Source organism: Betta splendens, chromosome 21 (assembly GCF_900634795.4).
Source record: "Betta splendens chromosome 21, fBetSpl5.4, whole genome shotgun sequence".
In the NCBI taxonomy this organism is placed as follows: domain Eukaryota; kingdom Metazoa; phylum Chordata; class Actinopteri; order Anabantiformes; family Osphronemidae; genus Betta; species Betta splendens.
This window is the reverse complement of record NC_040899.1, coordinates 16,887,537-16,900,408: the sequence shown is the minus strand read 5'-3', so window position 1 is coordinate 16,900,408 and position 12,872 is coordinate 16,887,537. Positions and strand designations below refer to the sequence as shown.

The following is a 12,872-nucleotide window of genomic DNA, read 5'->3' as shown; positions in this document are numbered from 1 at the left end:
GCTTGACATGGCTGATCTGGGATCTGAGCTTGACATGGCTGATCTGGAACCTGAGCGTGACATGACTGACCTGACAGGGGCGCAGGAACTGATGTGGCTGCTGGCTACAGGCCTGGGAGTTCCACCGCCTCACGCAGGGCAGGTTCCCTCAGGACAAGCCTCCTCAAACAGATATTCCAGATGTTCATAGGGTGGGCGAAAAGGAATGCAACCGGAGGAGTACAGTAGATGCGGATCTGCTGGACGACGCTGTACGGGATGCCTGCTATGGCAGTGGGACAGTCAGCCAGCGGGCCGGAGAGATCCTCTGCCGGGGAAGAGAGCCGTTCGGACACAGCGACCAAGGCCTCTGGGCCCTGGACCTTGGAACCGTGCCTCCGCCGACGTTGTCCGGAGAGCCTACGACTGACTGTCGATTGAAGCGCTGGGAGCGGCGCGGGCTGGGTTCCGTGGCTGGGTCCGAGTAGCGAACAGAGACGGCGGCGTCTGTAGCTTGGGCTGAAGCCAATGAAACGGCGACAGGAACGGGGGCTTAAACCGCCGGAGCGGCGGGAGTAACAGTGGCGGAGACACGAACAGGCGATGCGCGTAGGTCGTGTGCCAAGTCCCTCCGCATTAGCCTGTCTGTAAAAGAACGCCTGCACTCCGGGGTACTCACGCCACCAAAACTCGTCCTCTAGTATTTCGATGCCTAGTTTGACCATGCAGAGCCGGGCAGAAAGACTGGACGATTCTGCGTATTTTCTGGCAAGCCTTTCGAGGTCCCTGTGGATATCCTCTGGTAAACTCGGGCAAAAAAATTCCATTCCAGGTTCGTGCACGGAGCAGAACAGACAGGAAAAGGAAAAACAAAAACGGTCACTGACCTAGGTGAAGGCTGGGCACTGGCTGGGTCCAAGTCTGGCCAGATTGTTCTGTCAGGATGCGGCGGAAAGCGGACCCACATGCACAGTGCCAGAACACGAGGTAGGTGGTGAGAAAATCAGGGTTTATTCCAGTAATCGTTGCCACAAACAGTCCAAGTCATACACGATAGAGCCAAATAGATCCAGGCGAAGGTACAGTCAGGGGACAGGCAGGAATCGGTGGTCAGAAAACAAACATGATTTTGCACAAGGTGACTAGACTGGAAACGCTGGAAAGTGGTACGGAAACTCAACAATCTGGCAGCTGGCTAGTACTGGTGGTTAAATACAGAAGACTGAGACTGACAGGTGTGCATGGTGAACCGGACAGGAAACAGCTGTGAGAAACAGTCCATAAAATAAAACAGGAACTAGAACATGACAACATGGATGAAAACTCAGACCTTTCAAAATAAAACTGAAAACAAAACCAAAACCTGACAATCACAACAGGCACCAATTGGCGCCAACATCTCACATGTCCATATCAAAGAACCATGATCCCACTTTGTTGATCTACCTGTAAATCTCACAGGATTCCACCTCTGCTTACAGTATCATGCCAAAAGGACAGCCTGTCATATTTTATCACCGCACCAGAACTTTCAACTGCCATGAAACTGATGCTATTGTATTCTGTGAACCAAATGCTATTATTTGATATTCAGATGCACACCCAGGTACTTGTCCACTCACTCTCTCAATGTTGCCACAAAGTGATAAAAGCCAACATCTGTTTAGCCAATATATTTTGATCATAAGCCTATTTTTGCTTCATTTTAAGTTAATGGAGCTCTTCTTGTTTATATTTACAAATTTAAGTTCACTTGACCACTGCCTGTACCTGTGAGGTAGAATCACTTTTTGGCAACATGAAACAAGCCTTTTCTTGGTTCTACTGGTTTCAGAATGGAAGAAGTGATCAGATGGACTAAATGTTAACTAAATCTTTAGATTGATCCTGTAGAAAACATTTAAGGTTAAAATAAGGCAGAAATAAGCTTCTTGTCAAAATATATTGGCTGTAATCACTTTTTGGCAACGTGAAAACAGCATCTTACTGGTCTCAGAGAGGTACTGTACAGACAATGGTCAAGTGAGCTGGATGCTAATTAAATTTGTTAATATAACCCAGCAGAGCTCCATGAACTTAAAATGAGGGAGAAAGAAGTTTTCAGTTACCGATGTTGGCTTTAATCACTTTGTGGCAACATAAAACCAGCATGCTACTGGTACTACTGGTCTTAGGCAGGAACAGACAAAGATCAAATGAACTGGATATTTATTACATCTGTAAATATAACAAAGCAGAAAATGTATTTAAAATAGGACAGAATTAGGCTTCTGATCAAAAACATCTGGCTCTAATAATCACGTTTTGACAACATGAAAGCATCTTACTGTTTTAACTGTAAGATATTAAAAGTGATGAAATAACTCGGTTGTTGATATTAAAAGTGATGAAATAACTCGGTCGTCACTCATGCAGTTTCAATCAGACACAAAATGTGAGGAACAAACATATTGCAGCAATATTGGGTCGTAGATCTGAGTCCTAGCGTCATGTTATAGAGTTAAACAGGCACGATCGACGGTCGCTGTAAAGAGAATTACAATGATTATTTTCAACGTTTACACAAAATCTAAAAGAAGTGGCATCACTATGACCACTAGGAAACGTGTAGCGGATCATATTTACATGCTATGGCCGTTTGAAATCGATATCCATCCATCCATCCATCCATTTTCATCCGCTTATCCGGGGCCGGGTCGCGGGGGCAGCAGTCTAAGCAGAGAGTTCCAGACTTCCCTCTCCCCGGACACTTCCTCCAGCTCTTCCGGTGGGACCCCAAGACGTTCCCAGGCCAGCCGAGAGACGTAGTCTCTCCAGCGAGTCCTAGGTCTTCCTCGGGGCCTCCTACCGGTGGGACATGCCCGGAACACCTCCCCAGGGAGGCGTCCAGGAGGCATCCGAACTAGATGCCCGAGCCACCTCAGCTGGCTCCTCTCGATGTGGAGGAGCAGCGACTCTACTCCGAGCTCCTCCCAGGTGACAGAGCTCCTCACCTTATCTCTAAGGGAGCGCCCAGCCACCCTGCGGAGGAAGCTCATTTCAGCCGCTTGTATCCGTAACCTTGCCCTTTCGGTCATGACCCAAAGCTCATGACCATAGGTGAGGGTAGGAACCGCACCGATCCGTCTGTCAAACTCACGCTCCCTCCTTCCCTCACTCGTGAACAAGACCCCAAGATACTTAAACTCCTCCACTTGAGGCAGGAACTCTTCTCCAACCTGGAGAGAGCAAACCACCTTTTTCCGGTCGAGAACCATGGCCTCAGATTTGGAGGAACTGATTCTCATCCCAGCCGCTTCACACTCAGCTGCAAACCGCACCAGCGCACGCTGGAGGTCCTGGCCTGATGAAGCCAACAGGACAACATCATCTGCAAAAAGCAGAGATGCAATCCTGTGGTCCCCAAACCAGACCCCCTCCGGCCCCTGGCTGCGCCTAGAAATTCTGTCCATAAAAATAATGAACAGAACGGGCGACAAAGGGCAGCCCTGCCGAAGTCCAACATGCACCGGGAACAGGTCTGACTTATTGCTGGCAATGCGAACCAAGCTCCTGCTCCGGTTGTACAGAGACCGAACAGCCCTTAGCAAAGGGCCCTGGACTCCATACTCCCGGAGCACCCCCCACAGGATGTCACGAGGGACGCGGTCGAATGCCTTCTCCAGATCCACAAAGCACATGTAGACTGGTTGGGCAAACTCCCACAAACCCTCAAGCACCCTGCTGAGGGTATAAAGCTGGTCCAGCGTTCCACGACCAGGCCGAAAACCACATTGTTCCTCCTGTATCCGAGGTTCGACTATCGGCCGAATTCTCCTCTCCAGTACCCTGGCATAGACTTTCCCAGGGAGGCTGAGAAGTGTGATCCCCCTATAGTTGGAACACACTCTCCTGTCCCCCTTTTTGTGAAGAGGGACAACCACCCCGGTTGTCCAGTCCAGAGGAACTGTCCCCCTCCTCCACGCGATGTTGCAGAGGCGTGTCACCCAAGACAGCCCCATAACATCCAGAGACTTGAGGTACTCAGGACGGATCTCATCCACCCCCGCTGCTCTGCCACCGAGGAGCTTACTAACTACCTCGGTGACCTCAGCCTGGGTGATGGGTGAGTCCGCCTCTGAGTCCCCTGCCTTTGCTTCCTCAGCAGAAGGCATGTCGGAGGGGTTGAGGAGATCCTCAAAGTACTCCTTCCACCGTCCGATAACATCCCAAGTTGAGGTCAACAGCTCCCCACCTCCACTGAAAACAGAGTTGGTAAAGAACTGCTTCCCCCTCCTGAGGCGCCGGACGGTTTGCCAGAATCTCTTTGAGGCCGAGCGATAGTCCTCCTCCATGGCCTCCCCGAACTCCTCCCAAGCCCGAGTTTTTGCCTCCGCAACGGCACGGGCTGCAGCACGCTTGGCCTGCCGGTACCCATCAGCTGCCTCAGGAGTCCTACAGGTCAACCATACCTGGTAGGACTCCTTCTTTAGCTTGATGGCGTCCCTTACCTCCGGCGTCCACCACCGGGTTCGGGGATTACCACCACGACAGGCACCGGAGACCCTGCGTCCACAGCTCCGAACGGCCGCGTTGACAATGGAGACGGAGAACATGGTCCACTCGGACTCTATGTCTCCCACCTCCCTCGGAATCTGGTCGAAGCTGTCCCGGAGGTGTGAGTTAAAGGTCCGTCTGACAGAGGGTTCAGCCAGGCGTTCCCAACAGACCCTCACAATACGTTTGGGCCTGCCAAGTCGTTCCAGCCTCCTTCTCTGCCAGCGGATCCTACTCACCACCAGGTGGTGATCAGTTGACAGCTCAGCCCCTCTCTTCACCCGAGTGTCCAAAACATATGGCCGAAGGTCAGGTGAAACGACTACAAAGTCTATCATCGAGGGTGTCCTAGGGTGTCCTGGTGCCATGTGCACCGATGGACACCCTTATGTTCGAACATGGTGTTAGTTATGGCCAAACTGTGCCTAGCACAGAAGTCCAATAACATAACACCATTCAGGTTCAGATCACGGAGGCCGTTCCTCCCAATCACGCCTCTCCAGGTATCACTGTCGTTACCTACGTGGGCATTGAAATCTCCCAGAAGAACGATGGGGTCCCCAGTTGGAGCGCTTTCCAACACTCCCTCCAGGGACCCCAAGAAGGCCGGGTACTCCACACTGCCATTCGGCCCGTAAGCACAAATGACGGTGAGTGACCTATCCCCCACCCGAAGGCGCAGGGAAGCGACCCTCTCGTCCACCGGGGAAAACTCCAACACATGGCGACTAAGCTGGGGAGCTATGAGCAAGCCCACACCAGCCCGCCGCCTCTCACCGCAGGCAACTCCAGAGTAGAAAAGGGTCCAGCCCCTCTCAAGGAGTTGGGTTCCAGAGCCCAGGCTGTGTGTGGAGGTGAGCCCGACTATTTCTAGCCGGTACCGCTCGACCTCCTGCACAAGCTCAGGCTCCTTTCCCCCCAGTGACGTGACATTCCATGTCCCAATAACCAGATTGGTTATCCAGGGATTGGGGCGCCCAGGCTCCCGCCTTCGACTGCCGCCCAATCCACTCTGCACCGGCCCCCTACGGTTCCTCCCGCGGATGGTGGGTCCACTTGAGGACGGCCCTACGTCGCTCTTTCGGGCTGTGCCCGGCCGGGCCCCGTGGGAATAGGCCCGGCCACCAGGCGCTCGCATACGAGCCCCAACCCCGGGCCTGGCTCCAGGGTGGGGCCCCGGCTGCGCCATACCGGGCGACGTCTCTGGCCTTGGTGGTTTGTCTTTCATAGGGGGGTTGTGAACCGCTCTTAGTCTGGCCCGTCGCCCAGGACCTGTTTGCCTTGGGAGACCCTACCAGGGGCATTTAGCCCCCGACAACATAGCTCCCGGGGTCATTCGGGCACACAAACTCCTCCACCACGGTAAGGCGGCGGTTCAGGGAGGAGGGCGGTTCAGGGAGGAGTAGCGGATCATATTTACATGCTATGGCCGTTTGAAATCGATATAAGCAGCTGTATTCCTGCACAAACAAAGCTAAACGCCTTAATGAGGCGGTGTGCGCTCCCGCGTGTGGCAAACGATTTCTGGCAGACAGTCACTTTTTGGCAAGACAACCGCAGTAAACTTCTGGCAGACAGACACAACACCAGCAGCACACAGGCTTGTCTGATGGTGGAGGAATGGCGCTATTTCTACTTTGTTCGCCAGAAAAGCCTCAGCGGCGCTCGCAGCTGCAACGCTGGTTTGCAGTAGTGGACTCTGATTGGTTAGAACAGTTGAAACTCGGCCAATCAAATTTAAACAACGCTTTTAATTTTGAACTCTGTTCACAGATCCATCCATTTTTCATACCGCTTAATCCCGCGCAGGGGTGATGGAGCCTATCCTAGCTGGCTATGAGCGAGAGGCAGGGTGCACCCTAGACAGGTCGCTAGCCCTTCGCAGGGCAACACAGAGACAAACAACCATTCACACACGCACTCACACCTACTGTACAGGCAATGGAGAGAGGCAAATTAACCTAATGCATGTTTTTGGACAGTGGGAGGAAGCCGGAGAATCCGGAGAGAACCCACAGGCACACGGGGAGAACATGCAAACTCCACACAGAAAGGCACCTGGGCCGCCTCCGAGAATCGCTGGACCTTCTTGCTGTGAGGTGACAGTGCAACCCACCGCACCACCGTGCCGCCCTGTTCACAGATCATGCATTGCATTCCGACTGTCTGCTGTCGCATTTGAATAAAGACACCTCTAAACCACAAGAAAATGAAATGCAATTGATTAAGTCTTTATTTAAATGTTTAATTAATGCAACTGGGTATTGAATTAACACTTTTTAATAATGCCTTTCCATTTGCAGAATGCATATTGAATTGCCAATTGCAGAATGCATTGTCAAGATACATATTGTATTGTCATTTGCAAAATGCATGTTCAAATTAAATGACCAAATAGCATACTGATGTGTCAATTGCAAAATGCATTGCCATTTGAATAAAGACTACAAAAAAACATGACAATACGAAATGCAATTTAAGTTTTTATTTTAATATTGAATTGCAAAATGTAAAATGCATTTTCAAATTGAACAACGATGTTGCATATTGAATTGCCAATTGTGTCATGAACCAGGATTGTTCCTGTGTGGTTGTGGGTTGTCATGTTCATTTCCTGTTTTATTTTGGTAGTGTTTCCGGTTTATGATCTGTCATACCTTTTTCTTGCTTTGCTTTTGTTATATGATCTCCCAGCTGTGATTAATCTGTCATTAGGTCAGTATATAGCCACCAGCACCTTCCTTTGTTTTTTGTCAGATTGTTTAGTTCAAGCACCCTGTTTGTCGACCTTCCAGCAAAAAAGTTTATGGTTTTTGGCTCGTGCCTGTCTGTTTTTTGACAAGACAACGGCATGTGATTTATCCTATTAAACCCTGTTCGTTTTCATTCCTGTCTCCCGAGCTGTGCATTTGGGTCCTTCACTCCTGTTTGCTCACGCTGAGCCATGACAGTACAGTCTGGCCAAACCTGGACCCAGCCAGCTTCCCTGCTTTTTGTGCGCCTAGTTTTGTTTTGTCCAGGATATTTTTGTTTTTTTTTTATGTTGGGAGGATTGTTTTTTTGTCATGTTTGACTCTTTGTGGCCAGATTTGCCCGAGGACTTCTGGAGGTGCTATGGATATCTCCTGGACAAAGCCACGGAGGCACCTACCGTCGAGGCTCGGTTGGCCGCTGCAGACAGACTGGATGACATTATCATGGAGGAGGAATGGTGGCTTGACTACCCTGGCATGGAGGAACTGTGGTACAGCTTGGGCGATATCTGCAGGGAGCTGGAACCACGCCGCCGACATCCCAGCTTTGTGTCGAACGCCAGCCTCTGCACTCCCTCCACCGTCCCAGCGATGGCCAGGTCATGCGTCGTCGCCCACTCAAGGTCGGTTCTGTCTGTTCCTGTCACCCTGCTTATGTGTCTGCTCCCGCCATAGAACCACAGCCGGTCTCAGTCTCAGCACTTCATTCTAACCCATGGCTCACGCCTCAACCTGCCACAACCATCCCGCCGCACCGGTTCCCCAGCCACACCTAGCCTCTGCTGCTGCACCATCGTGCCCAGCTCAAGCCCCTGTGACGCAACATGTCAGCCAGATCTGTCGGTCCGACTGGTTTACACTGATTCGGGGCCTGGTGCCTTCTGTTTTCCTGTGCAGAGGTGCCAGTAGTTCACACAGGAGCACGTTTGCTTTCATCCCTAGTGGTCCAAGGGAGGCTGCGCCAACCTACGTCTCCAGGGGCCCGGAGATGACCGGGATGATTGAAGCAGTTTTCAGACCACTGTGGACATACTGTGTGTTTTGGACCAAAATACTTTACTGGATTTACTGGAAAATATGACAAAAAGAAGTGTCAATACTATCACATGTTGTTTCTAGGATATTGTATATGCTACAGATCGCAAAACTAATCGGACAAATCTGATAATGATTTGATGCTCAAACCTCGGATCCAAGGTACTCTGACTTTTTGTGTGCAGGCGCTTCTTCTGGGGGTCCTGGAGGCCTGGTATTGACAATGTTCTCCTCAGCTCTTGGTGGTCCGGCGCCGACCACGTCCGCTTCGGTTCCTGGTGGTCCAGCGCCGATCACGTCCACTTCGTCCCTGGCTTGTCTCTCATCTCTGGCTCTCGGTTCACGTCTGTCATCGTCATCTCTGGTTCTGTCTCCGGCGCCTCGTCTGTCATCGTCGTCTGTGGTTCTGGCTCTGGCGCCTCATCTGTTGTCGTTGTCTCTGGTTCTGGCCCTGTTCCGCTTTTAGGCATAAAGAGTGCAGTTCTGATCCAGCAGCTGCTGCAGTCTTTGACATGTTTAAGTAATTGGTTGCCAGGTACCTTTAGTTGCATTCAAATTTTTGTTGTTTTATTGCCAGATAAGGTGTACTTGCATATTTCCACTATAGGATGAAGATGAAGAGACCACTTCTGCTGCAACAGAACAGTGCTACTAAATCCACAGAAGTCAGATACATGCCATATACAGTAACACATGACCCCTTTAAACATTAGAGGGTAATTGTCATTGTCCTTTCACAGAACACCCTGGGGATTTCTTTATATCAGGCCTTAACTGGAGGAGGCTGGTGTGGACCTTCATCTGACGGAGTGGATTATGGACTATCTCACAAACAGGCCTCAGTTTGTGAGAGCAAGGGACTGTGTGTCTGACACTCTGACCTGCAGTGTGGGGGCCCCACAGGGGACTGTACTGGCCCCCTTCCTCTTCACCCTCTACACGTCAGACTTCAGACACAACACGGACAGCTGTGTTCTGCAGAAGTTCTCTGATGACTCTGCGATCGTCGGACTGATCACCGATGATGATGATGCAGAGTACAGAGGACTCACTCAGAACTTTGTGGACTGGTGCCAGCGGAACCACCTCCTGATCAATGCAGGGAAAACGAAGGAGATGGTGGTGGATTTCCGCAGACAGCAGCCTGCTGTCATCCCACCGATGCACATCCAGGGAAGGGACATTGAGAGAGTGGACTCTTAAAAGTACCTGGGAGTGCATCTGAACAATAAACTATACTGGACTCATACCATGGATGCACTGTACAGGAAGGGTCAGAGCAGACTCTACCTGCTGAGGAGACTGCGGTCTTTTGGAGTGAGGGGGCCACTCCTGAAGACCTTCTATGACTCTGTGGTGGCATCAGCCATCCTGTACGGTGTGGTCTGCTGGGGCAGCAGCATCACAGTGAGGGACAGGAAGAGACTGAACAGGGTCATCAAGAAGTCCAGCTCTGTCCTGGGCTGCACTCTGGACACAGTGCAGGAGGTGGGTGAGAGAAGGGTCTTGGCTAAACTGACATCCATCATGGACCAGGTCTCTCACCCACTGGAGGACTCTCTGTCTGCTCTGGAGAGCAGCTTCGGTAGCAGACTGATCCACCCTTACTGTGTGAAGGAGAGATATCGTAGATCCTTCCTACCTGCTGCTGTCAGACTGTACAATCAGAACTGTTGACCTTGTCCCACTACAGTCACTCACCCACTGCATCAGTGGTTTATATAGCAACCTGCTCTGCACAATATTTGTGTAAATCTGTGAACAATCATGTATATTGTTACCGGTAAAAATCTTATACCCATTACTGTGCAATAACCCTGCAATGACCTCATACTCACTCTAACTGTACTGTACTGCTTTGTACTGTGCCAACACATACTGTTCTGTACCTGTATTCTCGCTCATCTGTACTGCTGTTGTGAGACGTAATTTCCCCACTGCGGGACTATTAAAGATTTTCTTATTATTCTTATTATTCTTATTTATCAGAGGGAGCTCTTTCCTCATATTGTGGAAATGTTGTGAAAGACAACACAAGCCACTATAATGTCACATGCCCTCTCTGGACTGACCCTGAGGCCACGTAGACACTGAAACCTTGCCTTCAGGATGCCTGTGGTTGCGATGATGCAATGCTGTGAGAGAATGCAAGACTCTGCGAGAACAGCACTAGAAATTCAACAAGGCGGCGCGACACCGACAGTAAACAACAGCTTATTAAACTATCTGCCAATAAATCTATATAAATAACTACTTAATCCTACGGACAACAATCAATCATCTTATCAGTCTGGATAACACAGAAGAAAGTTTTACGTCGACGAATGCTTCGAGCGTTTATTTATGGGGAAAAAGGACACGGTTCCATAACAAAAGATCCCGTCTGTTCAACTCACCTGAGTCACCTGGAGCTAGTTCGGCGGATAAAAACATCACAGACATCCTGGAGTCCATAGAAAAAAAAACTAGAAGTTTTGACGCGCATCTGGTACAAGTGGAACAAGTGGAGTTCCAGGCCCTCCGCGACTCCCTGGAATTCAGCCAGCAGCAGGTGGTTTCCCTCGCCACCGTGAACTAGGCCCTGAAGGGAACAGTGCAGTCCTTGTGACGGAGGATGAAGCTCAGCTAGCGGCCAAAAATAAAAAAGTTAAAGAAAGCACCATTGATCTGCAGGTCTGCGGCATGAGGGACAACCTGGTGTTCTCGGGGATTCCAGAACAGGCAGAGGAAAATGCGGAAACCACTGTTAAAAACTTTTTGACCCAACAGATGAAGCTTCCAGCGGATGTAGTGGACAACATGGCTTTTCATCGTGCTCATCGGCTCGGAGCAAGATGACTGGATGGCGCCCACAACCCATTGTTGCCAAGTTTCATGACTTTAAGCAGAAGGAACAGGTTAAAAGCCGGGCTAGACAGCTGAAGGGAACCGACTACAGCGTCAATGATCAGTTCCCCAAGGAGATCCTCGACCGCCGCCGCCGACTGTTCCCCATCCGTAAGAGGTTCATGGCAGAAGGCTGCAGGGCTGTCATCAGCGTCGACAAACTGTATGTCAATGGAGAGCTCTACCGGGACCGGGTAGCAACTCCGTGGCTCTACTAGCAGGTGGTATGTAACAAAAATGGTTTAATATAAAAGGTTTGTTAAAAGAAAATAATAGATGCATAGGTAACTAAGTGTTATAACTTTCATCCAATATTCAAACTCGTTCTCTCGCAGATGTTTCAGTTACATGTTTATTGTCATTTTAATGTCACTCACTCACTTGGAATGTACGTGGAATCAATAAGGAGAAACAATTTAAAATATTTAACCATTTGAAAACCCTACAAGCAGACATTGCTTTACTACAAGAAACTCATATTCCCAAAACGAAAAAAGAGTGCATAGATTACACTCTGGCATCAAAAGAGTTCCCACGTGCTTACAATTCTAAACAAAGAGGGGTCGCCATCCTGATAAATACAAAGATTAACTTTATTCATAATGATACTATTGTAGATCCAGAAGGAAGATATATAATCATTAATATCTTGATAGGAAACATTGAATATTGAATAGCTAGTGTGTATGGTCCTAATGTTGAACTCTTTCTTTCACAACTTCTTCACATCACTGTCTGCTCACTCTGGTTCCAAACTTATAGTAGGAGGGGACTTTAATTTAGTATTTAACCCAGAATTGAATAGGCTAAGCAAATATGTAGCAACAGGAACTGGCAATCAGTACAGACCCTAAAACAGTACATGGATGATTTCCGTCTCTGTGACACATGGCATTCTCTTCCTACCTCCAGGGAATATACCTTCTTCTCGCCAGTTCACCACTCTCACTTCCCTATAGATTATATTTTAGTAAATAACTCAGTCTTACAAGATGTCTCTAACACCAATATTCATTCTATCACAATCAATGATCATGCACCAATGTCCATGTCCTTAATTAAGACAGTCACACCATTAACCAGTAATTGGAGGTTTAATACATCATTACTCAATGATCAAGACTTCATCAGTTATGTCAGGAGAGAATGGACAACCTTTATAGAAATCAACGATACACCGGAAATCTCACCCTGTGTTCTTTGGGAGACTGGGAAGGCAGTTATGCGTGGTAGAATTATTTCATATTAATTAACTTAATTGATTATGTCACCACCCATAAACTAGAGTCAGCCATCGTCTCCTTAGATGCAGAAAAAGCTTTCGATAGAGTAAACTGGAAGTTTCTTTTAGCCACTCTGCACAAATTCAGCATTGGGAAATCATTCATAGACTGGATCCAAATATTATACAGCTCAGCAAATGCTGCAGTCAGAACACAGAACCAGATCTTACCAAGGTTTAATCTGCATAGAGGGACAAGACAGGGCTGCTCACTTTCTCAATCACTATTTGCAATATTTATTGAACCTCTACCGCAACAATAAGACAACATGAAGGAATTACTGGAATATCGACCAAATCAGTAAATCATAAAAAAAGTTTATATGCTGACGATGTGTTACTGTTTCTCCTGGAGCCACAGACGTCTCTTCCTACAACTATCAGCCTCATAGATGAATTCT

The 12,872-nt window shown here is 49.0% G+C and overlaps 1 protein-coding gene across 6 annotated transcripts; it reads left to right on the top strand.

Moving 5' to 3' along the window:
* The first annotated feature begins 7,580 nt into the window (after positions 1 to 7,580).
* LOC114847788 (uncharacterized) lies at positions 7,581 to 10,270 on the top strand. 6 transcript variants are annotated; one of them, XR_008693365.1, is made up of 4 exons: positions 7,581 to 7,891; positions 8,489 to 8,838; positions 8,911 to 8,968; positions 9,044 to 10,270. XR_008693365.1 is itself a non-coding variant. In XM_055504907.1 (3 exons), exons 1-3 carry the CDS (start codon positions 7,581 to 7,583, stop codon positions 9,106 to 9,108), a joined length of 726 nt encoding a protein of 241 aa, XP_055360882.1. In that variant the 3' UTR covers positions 9,109 to 10,270. The 6 variants fall into 6 exon arrangements, 3 of the variants coding, with proteins under 3 accessions (XP_055360882.1, XP_055360883.1, XP_028993662.1); XR_008693367.1 differs by having other exon boundaries at positions 7,752 to 7,891; positions 8,489 to 8,968; positions 9,044 to 9,308; positions 9,417 to 10,270; XM_055504907.1 differs by lacking the exon at positions 8,911 to 8,968.
* Positions 10,271 to 12,872: the final 2,602 nt, after the last annotated feature.

Excerpts from the sequence above, each read along its gene's own strand:
- LOC114847788 (XM_029137829.3), top strand. The coding sequence starts at position 7,581 with ATGTTTGACTCTTTGTGGCCAGATTTGCCCGAGGACTTCTGGAGGTGC. Across the intron at positions 7,892-8,488 it reads TGCGTCGTCGCCCACTCAAG|GCGCTTCTTCTGGGGGTCCT; the intron begins GTCGGTTCTGTC and ends TTTTGTGTGCAG.